The sequence below is a fragment of the Oncorhynchus tshawytscha genome, linkage group LG19 (assembly GCF_018296145.1).
Source record: "Oncorhynchus tshawytscha isolate Ot180627B linkage group LG19, Otsh_v2.0, whole genome shotgun sequence".
In the NCBI taxonomy this organism is placed as follows: Eukaryota; Metazoa; Chordata; class Actinopteri; order Salmoniformes; family Salmonidae; genus Oncorhynchus; species Oncorhynchus tshawytscha.
The window spans coordinates 3,429,308-3,455,549 of NC_056447.1; the positions used below are offsets into that span (position 1 = coordinate 3,429,308).

The following is a 26,242-nucleotide window of genomic DNA, read 5'->3' on the forward strand; positions in this document are numbered from 1 at the left end:
GATGATGAACACGATGATGATTAGGATGATGATCCTGTAAGGCTCAGTTGGTAGAGCATGGCGCTTGCAACACCACGATTGTGGTTGTTCGATTCAACGAAGCCACCCATAAGTCAAATGTATGTGCGCATGACAGCAAGTCGCTTTGAATAAAAGAGTCTGCTAAATGGCATATGCTACGATGGCGATCTCTCACCTCCTCCAGTAGATGATGAAGCCGGCAGTAATGATGGAGAGGATGACAAAAACTCCAAGCGTTACCCCGACAACCACACTGGTGACCCCTACATGAGACCGAAGAGAACGCCGTGTGAACGCCATATATAACGAAGACATCCATCGTGCCTTTTATCATTGTGAGGCTTGCTAGAAGTAGTCGCAACAGCTCATAGCTGTGGTTCAAACAGTTAACACAGTGTAAAGGTGCTACCTGGGTCCTGAGGGAGGTACAATGAATTTGAGTTAAACGGCGTGATCATGACGAGCGATGAACCGACGTTCAGAAGCCCATTCTGCTCTACCACCATTTCAGTGAATAAAACAATGGCATAACTGTGAAGACAAAAGAAAAATGATAAACATTTGACATTTTAGTTCATAGTTTACATCAGTAGTTGATTTAGTGCAAGCTGAATTGTAAGTTCCACCCCTTCCACTCATCACACATACTGCCTGTGTTGTGTTCATACCTGTACTCTCGTTTGGCCTTGAGTTGGCCATTGGTATAGCCCTTCCATGAGGTTTTGTCCCCTATGTAAATGTCAATGTTTCCTGCACGCTTCCTCCTCCGGCTGTTGTTAGTGTTGTCTTTGACCGTAGCCAGGTATGCAGTAGTAGAGCCTGCTTCCCAGTCCTGATAAGTCTTCACTAAGTACTGCGATGAGTTAGACTGATCTACATCTGCAAGTAAAACACCGCACACACGAGTACGGTAAAGATCACCGATTACGAAAATATAGTCAAATTGTTTGGACCAAGACACAACATATTTTGAGATAAATCATCTTGAATATGTTGACTCAGAATTCTCTCAGTTAAATTAACCCATGTGTATACTTTGCATGTATTTTTTTATACCCAAAACCAAAACTGGCCAATCTACAAATCAATCATAAACCAATCTTAACCAATACGAGAATAAAGGGGACCCACTGTTGATGTCTGAGGTCACCAACACGCCGTAGTGTTTGATTGGTCCATTGGTGCTGTCCAGGAGGCTGGGGGTCAGCTGCACAGAGAAGGAGTTGTGATCCTTCGCTGTGACACTGACTAGGGACTCGAAGTCGGCTGGGATAGGAGGGACTGGAGAAATGGAAGAGAGGAGGAAGAAATGGGACATCAATTCTTACAGTGTTTCTAGTTACATCCTGAAAGGATTGTGTTTACGAGCTTATATATTACTTCAATACATATGTAGGATCTTAATTTGATCACCCTCTCGCCGGGAGAACTTTCCTGCAATGCAGAACATTTTAAACTTGAAGAATATACTGAGTATACAAAACGTGCTCTTTCCACGACATAGACTGTCCGGGTGAATCCAGAGGAAAGCTATGACCCCTGATTGATGTCACTTGTTAAATCCACTTTAATCTGTGTAGATGAAGCGGAGGAGACAGGTTAAAGAAGGATTTCTAAGCCTGGAGACAAATGAGACATGGATTGTGTGTGTGATACATTCAGAGGGTGAATAGGCAAGACAAAAGATTGATGTGCCTTTGAACGGAGTATGGTAATAGGTGCCATGCGCAGCAGTTTGTGTCAAGAACTGCAATGCTGCTGGGTTTTTCACACGCAACAGTTTCCCGTGTGGGTCAAGAATGGTCCATGGACATCCAGTCAACCTGACAACTGTGCGAAGCATTAGAGTCCACATGGGCCAGCATCCCTGTGGAACTCTTTGGATACCTTGTGAGTCCCTTCCATGTCAAATTGAGGCAGTTCTGAGGGCAAAAGGGGGCGTATTTGAGGTTTTAAAAAGGCTTCTGAAGTATTTAATTTCCACTTTAAAATGAGATTTTCCATTACAAATAAATAGATCAACCCCTACAAAAATGTCCATTAATTATAATTCACATTTCCTGTTGCTGCAGGACTATTTTCCTGCCGTAAGAAAACCGGCTCTAATTTAACATCTACATCTGTACATGGGCAACACATACTGTACAGGTAAAAAAAAATCCATGTACAGCACATAACATTTTTAATATTGGCAATGTAATTGTATGAGAAGAATACTGTACATTTTCAAATTGTGAGGGTAATTAAGTTGTTCCATCATATTCCACCCAATGTGCGCCTACATTGCAATTGAACTATGTTTCTGTCACATACCAGTAATGCCAGTCTTGCAGGTGAGGCTTTGGACGGTGCTGGTTTTCCCACAGCCCAGAGTGGTCACGGTCAGGGTGTAGTCTGTATAGTGCTTCAGGTCAGGGACTGTGTGACCACAGGCTGGGTTACAGTCACCAATTGTCTTATTGTGTACCTAAACCAATCGATCAATCAGTCAGTCAGTCAATCAATAATTGTTTTGTTTCCGTGAACAATATTTACTGTACTGTTTGAGAAATGCATTGTGCAGCCGCACCTGGCCCTGAGGGAGTTGGATGGTTTCCTTAGCAGTGATCTGAAAGCCCTGGTGTAGTCCTTTGGGTTTGGTCCAGGACAGACTCAGCTTGGCGTTGGGGTCATCAGGAGAGGCACACTTCAAGTTGGACACAGGGCTGGCGTCTACGGCACAGTGAGGGAGAGAAAGAGGTTTTCAGATTTCAGTTGTGATTTTATTACCAGAAAATAAAATGTGCAGACCATGGCTGAAAAATACAATTTACAAGAGAACCCAAACTCAGTTCAAAAATGACATATAAATATATGAAATAGATTGTAGATTCTAGTAACGGTAGTACATCCTTTATAAATCCCTATATGCATTCTTAACGCGTCTCACACCGGTGGTACAGTATGGTAGTCTACAGATGAACACGTGCTATGATCTTACTGGTGCAGCTGGAGGTTGAGACTGGAGCTCCCTCTGTGCCGTCATCTGTCTGTGTCGTTACGGTGAAGTTATACGGACTACCGGGGACCAATCCATTGACGGGCAGGTTTTCCACGACCGTGGTTCTATTACTGATGATTAACCCAGTGGAGTTGGTCCAGGTCACTCTGTAGCTGTAGCCTGGCTTGTGACCTACAGGCGTTGACCAGGTCAATGTTAGGTTCACCTCGGCTGTCACTGCACGCAGTGACTGGACACTCTCTGGTCCTTGGGGGAATCCAATCAAAGACGACATAGAGGAGGTTAGCAGAACGATAATTATGAAAACAGAAAGCAAACGTCTCGGGGGTGGGGGTGGGGGTTGTGTTTGGGTGTATCCGTTCGGAAATGATTGAGCGTGTGCATGGACGCGTGTGTGTGGACACTCACTGGTTATGACCGAACTGCTCCAGACCTCCTCACTGTGGAAGCCTAGAACTCCCACTGAAACCACAGACACATTGTAGGGTGTTCCAGAGGACAGGCTGGGCAGTGTTTGACTTGTGTTTGTAGTCGTGACCGTCTTGCTGTCTCGCTGCGTTGACAGGTACTTCACCAGATAACTGAAGGTGGTGTTGGCCATTAGAGGAGCTTCGCCCCACTCCACAGTGATGGAACTAGTCGTCTTCTCCAAGATCCCGATGGGCCCAGGCGGGTTGGGTTCTGAGAGAGACAATTGACAGCAATTTATATTGAGTTGTAAAAAAACATCCGTGAATTGAATGCCCTTGCTCAAAGTATCTTGAAAGCTAACTCTGGACTGGTGCGAAATTAAATTATTTGTCTTTGACTAAACAGTTACAACAAATGAATGAACTCAGACAGACAGAGGAGGCATGCTACTGTAAGAACTCCCCCCCCTGGCTCCTCCCTTATACTCACGAGTTGCTGTAGTTACAGGTCCTGATGTTTCATTGAAGGGCCCACTGATAGTGGTCACCACGGCTGTGTACTCTCTCCCAGCAGACAGGTAAATGAAGGTGTGTGTCTGCTGGTTGGAGTTCAGCCATACGGGGGTAAAGACTTGGTCAGTGCTGTTCAGATGGACCACATACTGCCCCACATTCCCTGGGGGTGCCGCCCAGCTCACCACCATGGTATTGGTGCTACCGTTGTTGGAGATGGATGGCTGGACAGACTCAGGCTCTGGTAGAGAGGAACAGAGATGGGGGTGAGGTTAGAAAGGAGGAGGGGGAGGGGAGATCAATTCTAGAAAAACTTAACATTATGACTGTAACTACTGCTCCCTGAAAGAGGGAAACGAGATACAACACAACTATGGGGAGTCTGACAAGGCCAATGAAATCTGCACCTTGCTGGAGGCCCCACCTTCCACAGGTGATAACCCTGAGGCCCGGATTCATTCCTTCAATTCAGTACCTCTCTTTACCTAGCCGAGAACCGTTTCCCTCTTTTAGGGAACAGTAGTTATAGTGAAAACGGTACAACATAACTACAGAGAACTAAAATCCCGCCCCAAGCCGCCTCCAACGGATGCCACCCCGCAAGGTGCGGTAGTCTGGGTATTGCGCACATTGCGCGCTGCCTAATGACCCTCTCTTGTCCCAGCTGTAAGCACCCTGTAGACATCCAAGCGATAAAACCTCACAAAAGTGTATGGAGATGCCCAACTAGCCACAGCACAAATATCCACTACAGTCAACCCTTTAAATAACACCCAAGACAGTGCCAGACGAGTGGTGGAGTGGGCGCGTGCACCGCTAGGTAACCCTTGCACCTTGCTACTATAGGCCAGGGAGATAGCTTCCACAATTGAGTGGGAGAGATGCTGTTTAGAAACTGCCCTGCCGCGAGCTGGATTAGCAAAACAGACAAAAACAATTGGTCACCGGAAATCCTGGGTCCGCCCAAGGTACGTGTGTAAAACGGGAAAGAGGGCATCTGTTGCTCTTCCGAAGCCAAAGCAGGAGGCGGAAAGGGAAATACCTCGAAAGCTAAGGACGTAACCATGACTCTCGGGGCAAAGGCCGCATTCAGACGTAACGTCACCTTTGAGTCGCCCGGGGTGAAATGAGTACAGGAAGGGTGTATGTGTAATGTGTGAACCCCAAAGCGTTTAGCCGAGGCCAAAGCCACGAGCAAGGATGTCTTGTAGGAGAAGGTCTTCAGATCCACAGACTCCAGTGGGTCAAAGGGGGACTAACACAGAGCATCCACAACAAAAGCTAAATCCCAAGTGGGCGCAATAGGTTTAGAGACCTGTCGGAACTGCACCGCCAGGGGATGAGCCTCTGGACCGGCGCCATCAATTCCCATATGACCCGCTAAAATAGCCGCCATGTACACTTTCAAAGTGGAGAATGAAGCTCCCTGCTCAAAAATCTTCTGTATGAACAATAAAAAGGCCCTCCAGAGAACAATTATTTTATTTTGGCACCAAAGCTCAAACGCCTGTCACTTATATACACATACACCCTTGTGGACTGAACAGTAGCAATCAAGTTCAGAGGTAAACCTCTAGCTGTCAGATTGGACCTCTCTGGGGCCAAGCCCAGAGGTATAGCCTCCACTCCTGAGAGAGAGGGCCCCACCTGGATAAAAGATCTGCACCAGAGTTGATTCAACCGGGGTTATGTATCGCTCGATACGACAGCATGTGCCCAACAAAAGCAGGGGAGAGCGCCTGAGCACCAGATACACCGTTAGGAGCTCCAGGGAACGGATATGCAGTGCGCTCCGCACCACTGTCCAAACCCCCGAATCGAGTTGCCTTCATACAGCTTTTGCGGGCTACAACTCAGCCCATGGGAGCCCCCTAACAATAGCAGAGGGTCCCACCACTGGGCCAGGGCCAATAGGCCTGACAGGGGGCGCCCGAAGTGACCGGCTTAAGCCGCAAGATGCGTCCAGGCGATTGGCTAGCAGTCAGCGCTGGAAGGGCCGCATCGACAATAGCCCCAGGAGAATGACTTCCATCCCAGAAGGCATTGTCTCCAGTAAGCATAGGCACTGGCGAAAATGCACTGTGTGACACAGCCGAAATTTGTCTCAGCAGAGCTGGAGCCCGAACACCTTAACTAGCTGTCCCCACTTAAAGACCTATAAACGGAATGAGCTGAGATGGAGTGAGACAGCTGTTTTTGTCTGGTTTCTTATGAAGCCTAGAATAGGGGACAGTAGCATGGATGTGTGTAACACTGCTTGTTCCCTAGACTCTGCTGCCACCAGCCAATCGGCTCTAATAGCCGGCGGCTCGTAAGAATTCAGAATTTGTCGAATCTGAGGTGCTTACTGGGGACACGTAGAACTCGAATAAAACGCAAAGTCCCACCCCTTTCCTCCCTCAAACCGGCCGCTGAGGCCTGGGAAACAGTTGACGTGAGGATGGAGCAGAAGCGTGGGAGATACACGACAAATTGTACCCCCGACGTCACTGTTCGATTGATCCAGGGCGACACCGCGCACGAGCGTCATTACTCTACCGACCAGCCATAGGTACGGGCAAAAAAGCACCTTGTAACCTAGCTGGGAATGGGACAGGCTGCTCTGAAAAACGGGCCCCTTCTGTGGCAACAGACATGGGCGATTCGTATATTGAATCTAATTCCCAGGAATGAAAAGCGTTTAGCTGGAGACAGACAGCTCATTTCGGGGGTTCATACGAACCAGATAATAGCATGGTCGTGTCCAACCCTTTTTGTTCCCTCGACTCCGCTACCAACAACTACTTACGGGCACAGGGGGCTCTGGCAATGGCTGAAGGGGCACTGTTGTCACAGTAATGTTTTTGTGGAGAGGCTACTTTTTTTAAGTAATAAAAAATATTTCTAAGATAGTTGTTGAAATTATTGGCACCCCTGTTTTCAATAGTCTGGCACCCTCCCCTTGTGAGGATAACAGCACTGAGCATATTTCTAATATGTTTAATGAGATTGGAGAACACACTGGGAGGAATCTTAGACCGTTCCTCCATACAGAATCGTTACAGATCCTTGATATTCTTCGGTTCAATTCAAACCACAGGTTTTCAATGGTGTTCAAGTCTGGAAACTGCAAAATGTTAATTTTGTTGTCAATTAACCATTTCTTTGTGGATTTAGATGTGGGCTTGGGGTTATTGTCTTGCTGAAATATCCACTTACGGCCAAGTTTCAGTTTTCTGGCAAAGGCAACCAGGTATTTAGCTGAAATGTTCTGTTACTTGGTAGAGTACGTGATGCCGTTGACATTAACAAGGGCCCAGGACCAGTGGAAGAAAAACCTGCCAATAACATCAAAGATACACCACCATATTTTACAGTAGGTATGAGGTTATTTTCTGTATATACACATCCTCCTTTCAAGGACAAACCCACCACTGGTGTGCATGGCCAAAGAGCTCTTTTTTTCATCTCCTCTGACCACCGGTTCCAACCCAAGTGCCAATGCTGTTTACATTTGTTGGTTGCTCTTTTGTCCTGCAACCCCTCCAAATAGCCTGTTGTAATGGAGGTGGTGTCTAATTGTAGATTTGGAGACCTGGTGACCCAAAGATGTGACCAAGTTCTGTAATTCTCCAACTTTGGCCCTTGGATTTTTCTTTGCCTTTAACTAATTAATTGTTGCCCTAATAGTGGTAAGTGGTCCATAGATGTTCTTGTACCCATTGCCTGATTTATGAAGGTCAACAACCATCTGTCCTTTTCATTTGTGAGCCGTTTGCCTTTTCCTATGGATGACAAAGGGCTTTTACATGCGTGTTACGCCATTTTTATACCCCAGTGAAACAGGAAGCCACGCAGATGTAATGTAGTTTGATTTGATTTATTAGAATATAATATAATAATATAATTTCAATATCCCTCGCATCTCTTTGAACATACAATATAGCTCAGCATTATTATTTATTTGTTACTTTTTTGCTCATCTTTATCAAGGGCGCCAATTATTTTTGACCTGACTGTAGGTGAAGAGAAAGCAGGTCTCACCTGTGTACTGAAAGATTGAGACGGTGCCTCCCTCTATACCGCCCTGTGCCTTGACGGAAACACGGAAGGTGCAATTGGTTCCTGGTGTGAGCTCTGGAATGACAGCCTCCTCTCCTGTCACTGTGTGGTTTGTGGGAGTAGACACGCACCCCTCGGTCTGGATGCGGTATGTGTAACCACTCTGGTACTGAGGTGGCTTGGTCCAGGTCAGACGTACACCAGTTGTGTTTACTGTAGGCGCCAACAACCCACTAATGGGATATGGTCCTGGAAACAAAGGGTCTTAGGTTTGACTTGAGTCATAAAAAGAGGGGGAATACTATCCCAAATATGTACTCTTATTCACACCAAATTAGAAAGATAAATAACTCTTAAAATGAAAATGAGAATTGTTATTGCCGATGGGAACATACTTGTGTAATAGGACACTTTCACAGGGGTTGCCATGGTGCCGTCCTTTGTGAGCGTTGTCACGGTAAAGGTGTAGTTGCTCCCCGACTGTAGTCCGGTGACAATTTTTTTGGTGTTGTTGACAGTGACGGCGATTAAAAGGGACCCGTTGGGGTAGGTTACCTCCACCTTGAAGGAATAGCCAGCTTTGTTCTCCGGCTGATCCCAGACTAGAGTCACATTGGTAGGGGTGATTCCTGCCTCTGTCAGCCCACTCACAGAGCGGGGCCCTGGAACAAACCAACCACAAAGATCATTTGTGTGTGCGAACATGCGAGTTTGTGTAACGGACATCACGCTGCTCGCTTAGCGAGTTCCACTTCCTCCTGATTCGGCTCACATAAGTCTCTATCCCTGGACATCTGCTTTGCTAGCACATGTGATCGCCCTCCTGAAGCGTCTTGCCAGTTGGCGCCACCAAAAAGCTAGCTATTCGGCAGCGCAAGTGGGGACACTTTAGGCTGAGGAGTGCGTTTCCCACATCCCCATGTGCTGCAGGTGCGTGTGTAGATGCAGTGTAAATGTGTGTGTTCAGTAGTCACTCACTGGTATAGTTGGCTGTCGTCACCGCTGTGCTCTGGTAGTCCAACGGCCCAACGGTTACCACAGTGATGTTGTAGAGTGTTCCAGACTGGAGGTTCTCCAGGAGGATCCAGTTGTGTTCCGTCAGGTTATGCTGGCCCAGGTAGAACACAGAGAACCAGTACTGACCCAGGTCCATGTCCAGGGGCCGGGCCCAACTGATGTTGATGGAACCAGTGGTCTGGTTCTCCACCTTCTGGGTTCCGGGAGGGTTGGGATCTGGGAACAAACCAGGGAAACTTTAGTTAAGCAGGATATTGCAGGTGGAGTGACTCAGGTATGTGATGACATTAGAGAACAATCCATTCTAGATTATGAGCATGTCTCTGTAATTGTACATGCTCTTCAGACCAATATGTAATTATCTTTACAGCAGCAACGAAACAAATGGAGTACAGCTGGAAAGTTGGACTTTATTGAAACATTGACTAACTTACACGTTGCATTTGTAACATTCAGTGATGCCTCAGTGAGCGGTCCACTGTTGGTGACCACTCTGACAACATAGACTTTGCCTGGTTTCAGGTTTTGGAACACTAATTCTAGAGAGTCATTGGAGACGGTGTGGCTGTCTTCCATCACGTTGTCGTTGTGGATTGTGACGGTGTAGGAGTCCACCTGTCCCACAGGGGCATCCCAGGTCACATTCATTGTGGTGGTTGTTCCTGTTGTGGCAATGTTTGTCACCACCCCAGGTTCTAAATGGTATATACAACAAAGCAATTACATTAAAGGGCTAGTGCAGTCAAAAATATAGATATATTTCCACACTAAGGTGGGAATAATACTGTGAAAATTATGATAATGCCCTTTTTGTGTAAGAGCTGTTTGAAAATACCGCCAGAAAAATCTGACAGTTTTGGTGAGATGGAGTTTTGGCCTACCTGGTGACATCACCAGGTGGTAAATTAGTTAATAGACCAATAAGAAAGACAGTTCCAAACCTCTGTTTTCCCCTCCCTACTCAGACCACTCCCAGATAGTCCTAGCAAAATTCTTGCTTGAGAACTTGCTCTTTGCTAAGAAGCAATTTTGGTTAATTTTTGACCATTAGGTAGTTAATTGTTACCCAGAAATAATTTGATATTGAGATAAAAACAGCTGCATTGGACCTTTAACATTTCACATTTTAGACTAGAGATATATAGATCTTAAAAGTGTGGTAAATGTTTATTATGTAAATGAGTTTAATTTGGTTTAGGTTTGAAGTACGCATCGTCAGCCATCTTAGATTAAATCAACTTTGCTATGTAAAGGGAAGGTGAGTGAGAAAGAGATGGGGGGGCAGTCTTTTGAACCGTACTTGTGTAGCTAGACGTCTCTACTGAGTCAGACTTAACCCTCTGGACGACCGTGACCACAGAGAAGGTGTAACTGTCCCCAGGCTGGAGATGGGTGAAGGTGTAGCTCTCGACCGTGGTTGACACTTTCGCAACCATAGAACCCTTCTTGGAGACGGTCACCAGATAGGAGTAGGTGGGTTGGTGGTCGTCCTGTTGGGACCAGGAAAGCTTGATAGCGGTTGTGTTCAGATCCTTGACCACGAGGTTACTGACCGCCTTGGGCTCTGAACGGCAAAGAGGGCAGATATTGTATTAATATGATCCACAGGATCATTTAGCAGACGGTGTTATACACCTCTTAACTACACAAGAGTAACTGCAGTTTGCATTACTTTTGGATTACTCTACAAATACCTTTGGAAGTTAGGAATATTAGCTTACGTGTGTAGCTGGACGTGAGTTCTGGAAGTCCGTTGCTTCCCGCTGCTGCTACTGTTGTAACAGTGAAGGTATAGCCAGTCCCAGGTTCTAAGCCAGGGACGTCCGCGAAGCTTGTATTGACTGTTTTCTCTCCGACAGGGCCTGTAGCGTTGCTGTACTGGACTCTGTAGGAGTAGTAGGACTTAACACCCACAGGGTCAGTCCACCGTAGCTTCACTGAGGAGGTGGACAACGGGCTCGCTGTGAGGCTCACCACTGGTTTTGGCACTAGGAGAAAAGAAAATCAACCTTAAATCGATGATCTTACTAGCCGCATTTAACCTGATGTATTTCAAAAAAATATATCATATAAATAATAGCCATTTCGCAGATGCTTTTATCCAAAGCGCCTTACAGTCGTGCGTGCATATATTTTATGTATGGGTGGCTCTGGGAATCTAACCCACAACGCTAGCAGTGCAAGCGCCATGCTCTACCAACTGATCCATACAGGACCATGCATCAACCGTGCATAGTATTAGAAAGAATTCAGAAGACTTCTGCAACATTTTCACATTGTCAAAAATGTCACCCCAAGCACACTATATAGTTGTTACAAGTGTACGTACATGTGTATCCAGATGTGTTAACAGGGGCGCTTCCCAGATCCTGTGGTCCCACGGTTATCACTGTGATGGTGTAGAACGTTCCAGAGGACAAAGAGAGCAGGTTATATCTGAGACTAGCGGTAGACTGGCTGCTTGCTCCAGTCCCAGTAGAATAGTAGCTAATGTTATAGGAGATGCCCGGAACACCAGTCATTAGATCAGGGGTTTTCCATTGGACAGCGAGGGAGCTGGTTGTCCTCTCTGTGATGTTGAGGGGTCCAGGTGGGTTGGGTACTGTCGATGGAGAAATAAGAGAGACGTTAGGAAAGTTGCCCAAATTCACATTCACACAAAACACACACACATTTGCTTTTCTTTCAGGACAAACACAGAGAGAACCTCCTCACACTCTCTCAAACAAACTCTCAGAAATGACAAAACTACTACGAAGCCTTCAGAACCTCTACAGTAAATGCACAGTATAGCCACCACTGGCCATGACTTACCAGTGGCTAACTGTCCCGTAGCAGACTGGTTCCTGAAGTGTCCAGCTACAGCAGTCACTGTGACCTCATAGACCCTCCCTGACTGTAGCCCAGTGAAGCTGGCCATTGTGGTCTGTGTGGTTTGGCTGGACGCATAGCTTAAAGCAGCATTAGAGGTGTTCACAGTGTATTGGTCCACCCTCCCTCCAGGCAAGGTCCAGGTCACATTCAGCTGACTGGTCCCTGGTCCCGTAGCCACAATGTTCACAGGTTGTTTAGGGTCTGTCATGACACAAGCGAAAAGGTTTCATTTCAATGACGGAAATATAGACAGTTATAGAAAAGACAAAAAGGTCACAGCCAGCCCAAGACTGTACTCTTAAGGAGTGTCGGCGAGCCTGCCACTACTCCTTAACATCCAAGGGGCCTCATTTACAAAAACGTGCATTCGTCCAAAATATACACCGAAATGTGCGTGAACCAGTTTTCATGCAAAAGTTGGCATTCATACAAATGTCGCTTCACGTGAGAATGTGCTCACCTCCCTGCAAACTTTAGGCCATGCGTACGCACATTTGCGAGTTGTTGAAATATTGTATTGCAAACTGGCAAATAAGTATTTTGTGCAAATGGGGTATGATGAAAAGCATATAAACAAGAAGTCAGCCAGTTGTCGTTAGTGAGCGAAAATCTATGCGTTTAATTTTTCGAATATAAAATAACTAGACATAGGAATCTTTTTCCGATTTTATTTTCAGAACCATTGCAGAATAAATTCCGGTTTCTGGCCGTGATGGGTTCATGGGTTCCCAAAGTTTTATTTTTGGTTTTATTTCACCTTTATTTAACCAGGTAGACAAGTTGAGAACAAGTTCTCATTTGCAACTGTGACCTGGCCAAGATAAGGCAAAGCAGTGTGACACAGACAACAACACAGAGTTACACATGGAGTAAACAATAAACAAGCCAAAAGTCTATATACAGTGTGTGCAAAAGGCATGAGGAGGTAGGCAATAAATAGTCTGTAGGAGCGAATAATTACAATTTAGCAGATTAAGACTGTATTTCAAATTTTGCCATCCCATAGGCAGCATAGTTTAAAACATAGAGTCACATTTTACAGGTGAACAGTTTATATTTTACATTGAAGAAGGCCTGCGTAGTGCATTTGGAAAGTACTCAGACCCCTTGACTTTTTCCACATTTTGTTACGTTACAGCCTTATTCTGAAATGGATTCAATTGTTTTTTCCCCCCTCATCAATCTACACACAATACCCCATAAAGTGAAAACAGGTTGAGAGTTTCTCCCATTGTTCTCTGCACATCCACTCAAGCTCTGTCAGGAAGCGTCGCTGCACAGCTATGTTCAGGTCTCTCCAGAAATGTTCGATCGAGTTCAAGTCTGGACTTTGGCTGGACCACTCAAGGACATTCAAGACAGTTGTCCCGAAGCCACTCCTGCGTTGTCTTGGTTGTGTGCTTAGGGTCGTTGTCCTATTGAAAGGTGAACCTTCGCCCCAGTCTGAGGTCCTGAGCGCTCTGGAGCAGGTTTTCATCAAGGATCTCTGTACTTTGCTCCGTTCATCTTCCCATCCACCTGGTCTTAGTCTCCCAGTCCCTGATGCTGAAAAACATCCCACATTCTAACTGGTTTCTCCAACTCCTGTGTACCACTCCCACAACACACTTAAGAGTTTGGAAGGGGCCAATGTTCCAGTGGGGAGCCTTCTACAGCTAAACCAGTCAGTCATCAGGTTCCAGCCACACAGCTACAGCAGCCTCATGGCGAACACGGCATCAACATGCAGTGACAGAAATGCTTGTCATTTTATGACGTTTATGTTATGGTGGACGAGTGTAAATGTGCCAGCTTGGAGGAGGTCACTGAAGCACAGAGTGCCTCCCGTGTGTGGTAAGATGCTCGTAAACTTCGGATCACTGCTAGCTCAGCAAAGAAGGTTCCTGTGCGCACCTCAACAAATCCCGACAACTGTGCGAGAGCATCCCTTCCCCAGGTTCCATGGGAACTCCGCAACCACATATGGCAAGGGGAATGAGCAGGTGGCCTACACATGGACGGAGAGTTAAGGGTTTAGTCTGGAGAGTAGAGGCACAAGTAGTGAGTGTCGAGGAGCCAGATGGAGTGTTAAACTCTCAAGAACCTCTAGAAATCAAATGTCCTGTTCTGAGTAAGAATTGTGAGTCTCTGACTGAACTGTTCTCTGGCAAACTCACCGATGTGAAGCTGGTGGATGGGGTTCCTCAGCGGCGACCTAATGGAGCCCGTGGGTACTACATGCAGGTGCAAATAGGCATGTTCTGCACAGGATTCGAGAGATGCAAACTGCTTGTCTGGGCTCCATCCGAGCAGGTTGTCATTGATGTGCCTTTTGATGTGAAGTTCTGTGCTGATGTTATCACTGAACTGAAGGGATTCTATTTCATACTTATGCTGCCAAGGAGAGTAGATGACTCCAGTCAGGCAGACTAACTCTGCTCCAAATATGTTCACCTGTGGTATATAGGGTCTTAATAAGTCTGTGTTTTTAAATAGTTCCTATATTTTGTGCCTTGTAAAGCTCTCTGTCAGCTCTACCTTATTATCTAAGCATAAGTCTTTGTGTTTTTTTTTTGTCTTGCACACTTCTCTTCATATGTACATTTACCTGATTATATTTGCATAATTCTTGGTGGGTTTTTTTTATATCCCGCCTTGTACAGCTCTCATCCTACATGCCTATGGAAAACTCCTGATTTAGGAATATTGTTTATCGTACCTTGTATAGCTCTTTGCATATGTCACTTCATGAACTTATCTAAGCTTACCATAATTCATCTTGCACTTGGCAAATTGTGGTGTTAATAAAAACACTATGAAATTCTACTCTGACATTTTCTTTGATACTTAACATTTTGAAATGAAGGACAAGGAGGCATGTCTTGATGGTTTCAAATGTGTTTTCAGTTTGATTCTGGGTTTGGTTTTCAAGGGCACACATGAAGCAAACAAGTGTGGCACTTGGTAAACAGTTGTCTTCCCTCTTGGTCTGTTAGACCTTCTGGAGTTGAAGAAAATGTATTTTAAATAGATTGAAGAAGGCATGATAAGAACACCTATTGAATGCCTGTAATTATCAGGAACAGGCAAAGTGTAGGATCATGATTCAGATTAAATAGGAAACTATATATACACACAGTATCTCATGTGGATGAAATGATAGTGCATATAGTTACATTTCATATGCATGAACGTTCTCACTGCTCTCACTCAGCATCCTCATGGATGATCTCACCTTGCATGTTAACAAGTGCTGCACATATTCTTAAGGACTTTGTCCATTTTGTGCGTCAGGTTGATGGGATCAGTCTGGGAGAGGATTTTGAACACCCTTGAGTCGTCTGATAACTCTCTCAACATGTATAGATAGGTACATTAGCTATCCTTCTCGTGCTTGTGACATCCTCGTCAGACAGCTGGTCTCCTTTCTGGGTGAAGGCTGGTATGGCAAGGTTTACCTTCCTCTCACACAACATATCTCGGATGGTGAAGCTGCTGGCTGCGTTTCAAACTCAAAAGACACGCCCTCGTCCACTTACCCTCGGTTTATACCCTTGGGGGAATACCCGCGGCCATATTTGTATTCGGTCTGATTAGCCAAGCAAGGAAAGTTTGCAACGTAAGCCCCTCAGCCCTTGTTTTTAATGGAGTTTGCGAGTGTACAATTATGTTCCCTTCGGGGCCTGAAACGCCCCATAATTCAATTCGCGATGATTGTACATCCGCTAAGAAAAGTCAGCCAAACTTAAAACCTCAACGTCACTATGGAGTCAACATACAAATGTAAGTAAAATCATGCAAGTGGAAATAAGTTAGAAATTGTGCTACTAATGCACAAACACGTCTCGTAAAAGTAATGATGTTTTCGTTTGGTTAGGTTTTGGAAATTGTAGAAATAAAACATTTTCCTTCTTCAGAAGTTCCAGCTAGGTAGGCTAACGTTAGTTAGCTAATTAATTTGCTAGCTATCATACAGTAGGCTTGTGTGAATAATTCTATAGTTAATATAATAGATATGCAATCATAATCGACTGTAGCGCATTAAAAGCACCCACATGCTACCGGTGACTGAAAACGCAATCGTCGCGGGACGAACGAGTGACGAATTTCCGGGCAAGGGCGGTCCATTTAAAAATCATTCCTTTTGGTCCATTCAACAACAGTGCGATATGAACCTTGTTTCAGCAGGATGTTGTATCTATACCTTATGTCAGTAGGTAGGTTTATAATTCAACCCATTTATGAAGATTTTACACTATTGTGGAAAGATGTACTGTTTGGATTCTTTACATACAATATAAATAAGCTGAAACATTTTTATGTAATTAATTTCATTATTCTTTTGGCCAAATTTCATATACACAAATGTAAATTTACTAACAAAAAAACACATTTTCGTACCCTACAAAAAGAAATTGAACTGTATTTTAAGACGGTTAAATGCTCTACTAACAAAAAAGCTGTTAGAATTGTAAGTATATGCATGTCCCTTAAAGGTCCTTGTGTAATTGTAATGTGATATTGTACCCCCTAGCCCCGCCCCCAGGCCCGCCCCCAGGCCCGCCCCTAGCTCAATTGTCTACTGTTTGTAATCTATGTATGCTTGTGTTCCCTCGTGTGCTTTATGTATTGATTTGTTGTTAATAAAAAATAAAATAAAATATTTTAAAAATCATTCCTTCCTCCCTGCAAGTGTAAACTCGTCAGACGTCATGATACATCATCAGAGGTGGGCTCAAATCAAAAGGTGCCTCACAACTGCACCATGAACAGCTTCCGTTTCTGCTAGTTATTGTGGCATCCCCTTAAACCGAACATAAAATGCCCGTTTTGCGTGAATCCATGTTCGGAAAGTTGTGAGAAGCGATACAAAGTTAGTTGGCTAGCAAACTGCGAACTATTGGCTGAAAGTGCTTAACCGGAAGTCCCCCCACACAAAACAAACGCCCATATTTCCGTTGAAAATTAGGTGAATACTAAGGCAGGACATAGAAACCCAATAAACTACTATTGAACTAAATATTGGACAACAATTTAGTATTTTGCATCGAAGTGTGGGCTGTAGCATTTAAATTGTTTTGAATATACAATCAATCTTGCAAAATGTGTGGACAGGCAGTCACTGTAGGCGGCATGCATGTTTAGTTAGAAAAAGGCACTGCAAAATATCAAAACGGTCTGCTCACACCTCTCCAGAAATGTGATCAAAATATCAAAACGGTCTGCTCACACCTCTCCAGAAATGTGATCAAAATATCAAAACGGTCTGCTCACACCTCTCCAGAAATGTGATCAAAATATCAAAACGGTCTGCTCACACCTCTCCAGAAATGTGATCAAAATATCAAAACGGTCTGCTCACACCTCTCCAGAAATGTGATCAAAATATCAAAACGGTCTGCTCACACCTCTCCAGAAATGTGATCAAAATATCAAAACGGTCTGCTCACACCTCTCCAGAAATGTGATCAAAATATCAAAACGGTCTGCTCACACCTCTCCAGAAATGTGATCAAAATATCAAAACGGTCTGCTCACACCTCTCCAGAAATGTGATCAAAATATCAAAACGGTCTGCTCACACCTCTCCAGAAATGTGATCAAAATATCAAAACGGTCTGCTCACACCTCTCCAGAAATGTGATCAAAATATCAAAACGGTCTGCTCACACCTCTCCAGAAATGTGATCAAAATATCAAAACGGTCTGCTCACAAAACCTCTCCAGAAATGTGATCAAAATATCAAAACGGTCTGCTCACACCTCTCCAGAAATGTGATCAAAATATCAAAACGGTCTGCTCACACCTCTCCAGAAATGTGATCAAAATATCAAAACGGTCTGCTCACACCTCTCCAGAAATGTGATCAAAATATCAAAACGGTCTGCTCACACCTCTCCAAAAATGTGATCAAAATATCAAAATAAAACGGTCTGCTCACACCTCTCCAGAAATGTGATCAAAATATCAAAACGGTCTGCTCACACCTCTCCAGAAATGTGATCAAAATATCAGAAAACGGTCTGCTCACACCTCTCCAGATCAAAATATCAAAAATGAAATGATCAAAATATCAAAACGGTCTGCTCACACCTCTCCAGAAATGTGATCAAAATATCAAAACGGTCTGCTCACACCTCTCCAGAAATGTGATCAAAATATCAAAACGGTCTGCTCACACCTCTCCAGAAATGTGATCAAAATATCAAAACGGTCTGCTCACACCTCTCCAGAAATGTGATCAAAATATCAAAACGGTCTGCTCACACCTCTCCAGAAATGTGATCAAAATATCAGAAATGTGATCAAAATATCAAAACGGTCTGCTCACACCTCTCCAGAAATGTGATCAAAATATCAAACGGTCTGCTCACACCTCTCCAGAAATGTGATCAAAATATGCGGTCTGCTCACACCTCTCCAGAAATGTGATCAAAATATCAAAACGGTCTGCTCACACCTCTCCAGAAATGTGATCAAAATATCAGAAATGTGATCAAAATATCAAAACGGTCTGCTCACACCTCTCCAGAAATGTGATCGGTCTGCTCACACCTCTCCAGAAATGTGATCAAAATATCAAAACGGTCTGCTCACACCTCTCCAGAAATGTGATCAAAATATCAAAACGGTCTGCTCACACCTCTCCAGAAATGTGATCAAAATATCAAAACGGTCTGCTCACACCTCTCCAGAAATGTGATCAAAATTGCCATTGCTCTTTCTTTAAGAAACTGCCGTTGTCGAATGTCAAGTTTCAAATTATACAGCAAAGAAAGGACATTGTTTTCCAGGCAGAGTTTTAATGCTCGATCACGCAGTTTTACAACGGGTCTGGTTTATAATGGGAAATATGTGTATGAATGGCGTGTGCCAAGTTTATAAATCTCTATATTTTTGTAAGTGAGCAGACGTTTTCTGAAATGGCGCACACAGACATTTAGTGTGAAATGTACGGCTATAAATGAGGCCCAAGGACTTTATGTTTAGAGGGAAACTGGCAGGCAAAACAGCCAAATACTCTTTCTAAACATTAATCAATTCTGCATTACGGTTCTAGAAACATAAAGACCTTTACTTTCATATCAAAAAATATTTCACAAGTGCAAAATAGATACTGTTTTAACCGGGTTCAACACCATTGCAGCTAACAGTATTTTCTGTTACTTTTCTGGCATCCTTCCATCCATTACACAAAGGTGTTCTGTCTTCCGTAAACAAGGAAGTATGGCCGTCTAGGAACATTCTAGAAATATGTGTGTAGTAATTGAACATTTGATTATTCATCGCTAATCTGAAAGATGAGGTCCTTATGTTTCCAAACCCGTACCGCAAGCGATGCGTGTTAAGTTCAGACTGAGCGTTGGAGCTTTTAACAAAACCCCTCCGAATGGAAGATACCTTCTTGAATTAGACGCTAACGTTAGTTAGACGTTAGTTAGTTAGTTAGACGTTAGTTAGACGTTAGTTGCCGTCTATGGATGGGCAACAACCAATTATTTGTTTAGCCATTTTCGACAATTACGTATTCGCCTTACCTGTGTATCCAAATCCTTTGAGTCATACCACACCAAACTTGAAAGAGGACTTACTTGTGAAAGTGGCTGTTGTATTGCCTTCTCCTACAGTTGTTTTATCTCCAGCCACTGTAGTGACTGTGAAGTTGTACTGCACTCCAGCAGTCAGCCCAGAGATGGTAGTGGAGGTTTCTGTGGTATTCATACTGACACCAGTCCCCTCTACTCTATAGAATGAATTGTCTCCCTTTGGTTGAGTCCAGCTCAGAGACACAGACGATGTTGTGGTTCCAATCACATTGAGGTTGCCGACAACTCCGGGCTCTGTAGAGCAAAATGGAGGAAAAGGGGTGAGAAAAAAACATTTTGCTCTACTTATTAAAGAAAAATACACAGAGTGTACAAAAAATGAGAAACACCATCCTAATATTGAGTTGCTTTTGCCCTCAGAACAGCCTCAATTCATCGGCATGGACTCGACAAGGTGTCAAGCGTTCCACAAGGTTGCTGGCCAATGTTGACTCCAGTGCTTTCCACAGTTGTGTCAAGTTGGCTGTAAGTCCTTGTGGTGGTGGACCATTCTTGATACACGCTGGAAAATGTAGAGAATGAAAAACCAGTGCGCCTAGCACCTACTACCATACCTTGGTCAAAGGCACTTTAATATTTTGTGTTGCCCATTCACCCTTTGAATTGCACACATACACAATCCATGTCTCAATGCTTAAAAATAATTATTTAACCTCTCTCCTCCACTTCATCTATACTGATTGAAGTGGATTTAACAAGTGACATCAATAAGGGATGATAGCTTTCACCTGGATTCACCTGGCCAACCTATGTCATGGAAAGAGCATGTTTTATACACTCAGTGTATTTGGTATTTAGTGTACTGTATATAGTATGTTTATATTCAACTAAAACATTTAAAATGTAGTTATTGACCATTTGGCATCATTGGGCTTTAGTCGTACTTGTGTATACGTATACTGTGCGAGGGTCGCCTTCTGTTATCTTGTCCTGGGCGATGGCAAAGACCTGGAGTGTGTACTGGGTCCCTTGGGTCAGGCTCTCTATGGTGGCAGAGGTGGCAGAGGTGGTGGATGTAAGTTGACCCTTCCCTGTTCCTCCGTTATGAAACTCCACCCTGTAGCCTGTTGCCTCTCCTGTAGGCTTGGTCCAGCTCAGAGAGAGAGACGTGGTGGTCTGAATGACAGTAGGGGTTGCGATGACGGCAGGTTCTGTTTGTGAAAGAGGAGTAGAGAGGGAAAGAAAGAGAGAAAGAAAAGAGCGAAAGAGAAGGTTGTCGGTGAAGAGAACAACCGAGAAAGGGATGAACGCCAGAGAAGAGTCATCTGATGTTTGAGGTTAGTTTCCAGCTCAGTTTGAGGCAAACAAATCTGCGTTAAGCAACTTTCAGTGAGACTTACTTGTGGCTTGATTTGTTACATAAGCAACTCCTTCCGTTATGTTATCTCCAGCCACTGCAGTGACTCTGAATGTGTACCAAACTCCAGCAGTCAGTTCATTGATGTTGAAGGCTGTCTCATGTGTAGTTGTATTCATAGTTTTACTGCCATCAGTCCACTCTACTCTATAGAAGGAGCTATTTCCCTCTGGTTCAGTCCAGCTCAGAGACATAGATGATGTTGTGATTTCAGAGAGAGTAGGGTTCCTGATGATTGCGGGCTCTGTGCGTGCAAGAGAGGGGCATTTTGGTAAAAGATCACAGGAATCATAATTATTTATTGAATTCCTCATAAAATGAGGAGAAGCCTGCTACTTTTACACTTCTACTGAAATGTAAGGTAAGTATGTAGGGTGCAAAAGTCATTCCTCTAAAAGCATAATGTAAAGATTGATAGCATGATCAATTTAATGAAAAGTTTTGGGGCAAAAACGTGTTTTTTACAGTATCTTATGGATATACTGGTAGAAAAGTATGGGTAATCCTACAGTAATCTTATCAGCAATGACTGCAGAGACCATTAATCTGTACTGTACTCCAGCAGCTCAGTGATGTCAATGTTTGTCCCACTGGTAGTTGTATTCACAGTGTTACTGCTATCAGTCCGCTCTGCTCTATCGAAGGAGCTGTTTCCCTCTGGTTCAGTCCAGCTCAGAGACACTGATAATGTTGAAAGGAAATAAACTCTAGATCACCTTTGCTCCACACACAGAGATGCATACAAAGCTCTCCCTCGCCCTCCATTTGGCAAATCTGACCATAATTCGATCCACCTTATTCCTGCTTACAAGCAAAAAACTAAACCATGAAGTACCAGTGACTCGCTCAATACGGGAGTGGTCAGATGACGCAGATGCTACACTACAGGACTGTTTTGCTAGCACAGACTGGAATATGTTCCAGGATTCATCCAATGGCATTGAGGAGTATACCAGCCTCAGTCTCTAGCTTCATTAATAAGTGCATCGACGACATCGTCCCCACAGTGACCATACATACATATCCCAACCAGAGCCATGGATTACAGGCAACATCCAGATTGAGCGAAAGACTAGAGCTGCCGCTTTCAAGGAGCGGGACACTAATCCGGACGCTTATAAGAAATCGCGCTATGCCCTCAGATGAACCATCAAACTGGCAAAGCGTCAATACAGGATTAAGATTGAATGCTACTACACTGGCTCTGACGCTCGTCGGATGTGGCAGAGCTTGTAAATGATTACGCACTACAAAGGGAAATACGGCTGTGAGCTGCCCAGTGACGAGAGCCTACCAGATGAGATGAATGCCTTTTATGCTCACTTTGAGGCAAGAAACACTGAAGCATGCATGAGAGCACCAGCTGTTCTGGATGACTGTGTGATAACGCTCTCAGTAGCCGATGTGAACAAGACCTTTAAACAGGTCAACATTCAAAAAGCCGCGGGGCCAGACGGATTACCAGGACGTGTACTCAAAGCATGCTCTGACCAATTCGCAAGTGTCTTCACTGACATTTTCAACCTGACCGAGTCTGTGATACCTACATGTTTCAAGCAGACCACCATAGTCCATGTGTCCAAGGAAACTAAGGTAACCTGCCTAAATGATTACCGCCCCGTAGCACTCACGTTGGTAGACATGAAGTGATTTGAAAGGCTGGTCATGGCTCACATCAACAGCATCCTCACAGATACCCTAGACCCACTCCAATTTGCATACCGCCCCAACAGATCCACAGATGAAGCAATCTCAATCGTACTCCACACGGCCCTTTCCCACCTGGACAAAAAGGAACACCTATGTGAGAATGCTGTTCATTGACTACAGCTCAGCGTTAAACACCATAGTGCCCTCAAAGCTCATCACTAAACTAAGGACCTGGGACTAAACACCTCCCTCTGCTACTGGATCCTGGACTTCCTGACGAGCCGCCCCCAGGTGGTGAGGGTAGGCAACAACACGTCTGCCACGCTGATCCTCAACACTGTGGCCCCTCAGGGGTGTGAGCTTAGTCCCCTCCTGTACTCCCTGTTCACCCATGACTGCGTGGCCAAACACGACTCCAACACCATCATTAAGTTTGCTGATGACACAACAGTGGTAGGCCTGATCACCAACAACGAGACAGTCAATAGGGAGGAGGTCAGAGACCTGGCAGTGTGGTGCCAGGACAACAACCTCACCCTCAATGTGAGCAAGAAAATTGAGCTGATCGCGGACTCCACGAAAAGGCGGGCCGAACAGGCCCCCATCAACATCAACGGGGCTGTCGTGGAGCGAGTCGTGAGTTTCAAGTTCCTTGGTGTCTACATCACCAACAAACTAACATGGTCCAAACACAGCAAGATAGTCGTGAAGACAGCATGACAACACCTTTTCCCCCTCAGGAGACTTGTCATGGATCCCCAGATTCTCAAAAAGTTCTACAGCTGCACCATCGAGATCATCCTGACTTATTGCATCACCACCTGATATGGCAACTGCTCGGCATCTGACTGTAAGGAACTGCAGAGGATAGTGCGTCTGGCCCAGTAAATCACTGGGGCCAAGCTTCCTGCCATCCTGGACCTTTATACTAGGTGGTGTCAGAGGAAAGCCCAAAAAATTGTCAGACTCCAGTCACCCAAGTCATAGACTGTTCTCTCTGCTACCGCACGGCAAGTGGTACCGGAAGTCTAGGACCTAAAGGATCCTTAACAGCTTCTACCCCCAAGCCATAAGACTGCTGAACAATTAATCAAATGGCTACCCGGACTATTTACATTGACATTCCCCGCCGCCGCTGCTGCTACTCGCTGTGTATTATCTATGCATAGTCACTTTACCGCTACCTACATATACAAATCACCTCGACTAACCTGTACCCCTGCACATTGACTCAGTACCGGCACCCCCTTTATATATTCTCATTATTGTTACTTTTTATAATATTTTACTTTAGTTTATTTGGTAAATATTTCTTGAACTGCATTTCACAGTAACGTTTACACCTGTTGTATTCGGTGCATGTGGCAAGTAAAGTAATCTCATTTCCAGTCACTGCAGTGACCCTGAATGTGTACTGCCCTCCAGCAGTCCGCTCAGTTACACTTAAGGCTGTCTCATTGGTAGCATCATTCATATCTCTACTGCCATCAGTTCACTCTGCTCTATAGAAGGAGCTGTTTCCCTCTGGTTCATTCATGTAATTGCATGATCTTCTCCCAAAATGTACATTTCTTGAGACAGATCAGAGACACAGATGATCTTGTAATTTCAGTAACAGGTAAGTTTCTTGATGACTTCAGGCTCTGAACAAGAAATGTACATTTTGGGAGAAGATCATGCAATTAGATGAATTACTATCTACTCTATCCATCTCTTTTACTTAGAGTAATAAAAAATACTAAACAATGTTTCTTTCATAACCCTGGTTATCGCATGTCTCACAAAGTGAGATGTGTCACATTAGGATTTGATGGTGGCTCACTACTAGGAAGAACCAATAACACAACGTGTTGTCAGAGACAGTCAGGTCGAGTGGCGACTCGCCCACCGGTTACTCTGAAGCATTTCTCTCTTCCTTGAACTCTTGCGAGCAGGGAAATGCGGTGAGATAGCTTGTTCTACTATCAGAGAACCGGAGTTACGAAAGTAACTAAACCCTTGTGTAGTCTTAACATTCTGTATACTCCCCTTGTCCTAAGGGTAAAAAATGACCCGCCTTCACTAAAATAGAGCAGCTTAATTGAGTTTTAAACCCCAAATCTATTTTGCATGACGAAACAACCTGTCATTCATCACAAACTTTGTGAATATCTGGGGTTTCCCCTCTTCACAATGCAGAAAGACTGCATTTAATGACTGCAGTGGACAACACTCATTTTTATTATAAAACACCTGTCATAATTGTTTTACAGTCCTTTTATGGGGAGCGGAATTGGCATCTCCTCCTCTTGCCTGCCCTAGCTGCAGCCTCAGGTGAATCAGGACAAGATTCAGCCCCCTGAACAGCTTTCACAAGCGCTGCAGAGGCTGCTGTGCGGGGGAGGCACTCCCTTCTTTGAATGTGTGGGGTTACAAGTGCCTTTCCCAGCTTCTCCAGGAACACCCTCTTCTTGTTCCGCTTATCAGGCATCCAGTTAGGGATGATCTTGTTCCATATCACAAAGGCATTATATGAGGACACATCAATAATGTTATGGAAGATGACCAGGGGCCAGCGGGCAGTCATCCTCCTGCAGCTGTAAGTTCATATCACCTTGTCCAGGTTGTCCACGCCTTCTTTGTTGTGGTTGTAGTCCAGGATGATGGCTGGATTTCTGTCCTCACGATCATTGACCTCAGCCGTTTTGTGCAGTGTGTTCAGGAGGACCACATTCTTGTTCCTCTTTTGGCGGTAAGAAACTAGAGTGGTGGTGGGGGTGAATGCCTCTCTCCCCCTTGTTGCGAGGAGTGCAGGGGGGAGCTCAGGCTTGTTCTTTCTAACTTGCCAACCATGGTGATCTTCCTCTTCAGGAGCTGCTGGCTGAGTTCAATCAGTAGCAGACATATTCTCAATTTCTCATTGTGTGTGTGTGTCTTTGTGTTTTTTGTGGTGTGTAAATGATTTTATAACTGCCGGGTGAAAATGACCACAAGACAATCTTTGAACCCTGGTGGTGTACAGCTTTCATGGAAATATGAACAAAGGCGATGTTTCACTTTTTCTAATGTTGGGGTCACTCTAGGAAAAGTAATACAATTTCAAGTTGAAAAAATGTCATTTAGGGGGTTCTCTCTGCTGTTAAACATAGTGGCGGGATATTTTTTTACCTTAAAACCTCTTGAGCTTACTTGAGACGCAGACGTCCCACCTAGAGCTCTAGAAATGCACATGCGCGACGCTACATGCTAATAGTATTAGTTAAAACGCAAACGTTCATTAAAATACACATGTTTGGTATTAAAATAAAGCTACAGTCATTGTGAATCTAGCCACCGTGTCAGATTTTTAAAATGCTTTTCGGCGAAAGCATGAGAAGCTATTATCTGATAGCATGCAACACCCCAAAAGACCCGTAGGGGATGTAAACAAAAGAATTAGCATAGTCGGCGCTACACAAACAGCACAATAAAATATAAAACATTAATTACCTTTGACCATCTTCTTTCTTTGCACACCTTGATGTCCCATAATCAATACTGGGTCTTTTTTTGGATTAAATCGGTCCATATATAGCCTAGATATCGATCTATGAAGACTGTGTGGAAAACGGAAAAAAAGAGCGTTTCATAACGTAACGTCATTTTTAAAAGTTAAAAATTCGACGATAAACTTTCACAAAACACTTCGAAATACCTTTCTAATGCAACTTTAGGTATAACTACACGTTAATAAGCTATAAAAATCATCAGGAGGCGATGTAAATTCGATAGCCTGCCGTGTGGAAAAATGTC

At 44.3% G+C, this 26,242-nt stretch overlaps 1 protein-coding gene across 5 annotated transcripts in view; it reads right to left on the reverse strand.

The window, feature by feature from the left end:
• Positions 1 to 26,242, reverse strand: part of LOC112218230 (receptor-type tyrosine-protein phosphatase eta) — a 70,324-nt gene that overhangs the window by 13,673 nt on the left and 30,409 nt on the right. For 3 of the 5 annotated variants that reach the window (XM_042301235.1, XM_042301234.1, XM_042301237.1), the window contains exons 6-25: positions 20,805 to 21,065; positions 20,349 to 20,615; positions 19,450 to 19,698; positions 11,818 to 12,078; positions 11,333 to 11,605; positions 10,725 to 10,991; positions 10,304 to 10,567; positions 9,438 to 9,698; positions 8,965 to 9,219; positions 8,382 to 8,648; positions 7,969 to 8,235; positions 3,923 to 4,186; positions 3,431 to 3,703; positions 3,002 to 3,268; positions 2,591 to 2,733; positions 2,335 to 2,488; positions 1,153 to 1,302; positions 690 to 900; positions 431 to 552; positions 197 to 284 (exon numbers count right to left, since the gene is read on the reverse strand). In XM_042301235.1, coding sequence (XP_042157169.1) covers positions 197 to 284; positions 431 to 552; positions 690 to 900; positions 1,153 to 1,302; positions 2,335 to 2,488; positions 2,591 to 2,733; positions 3,002 to 3,268; positions 3,431 to 3,703; positions 3,923 to 4,186; positions 7,969 to 8,235; positions 8,382 to 8,648; positions 8,965 to 9,219; positions 9,438 to 9,698; positions 10,304 to 10,567; positions 10,725 to 10,991; positions 11,333 to 11,605; positions 11,818 to 12,078; positions 19,450 to 19,698; positions 20,349 to 20,615; positions 20,805 to 21,065 — 4,564 coding nt within the window. The remainder of the gene's footprint in view (positions 1 to 196; positions 285 to 430; positions 553 to 689; positions 901 to 1,152; positions 1,303 to 2,334; positions 2,489 to 2,590; positions 2,734 to 3,001; positions 3,269 to 3,430; positions 3,704 to 3,922; positions 4,187 to 7,968; positions 8,236 to 8,381; positions 8,649 to 8,964; positions 9,220 to 9,437; positions 9,699 to 10,303; positions 10,568 to 10,724; positions 10,992 to 11,332; positions 11,606 to 11,817; positions 12,079 to 19,449; positions 19,699 to 20,348; positions 20,616 to 20,804; positions 21,066 to 26,242) is intronic. The other 2 variants (XM_042301236.1, XM_042301238.1) reach the window with 1 other exon arrangement.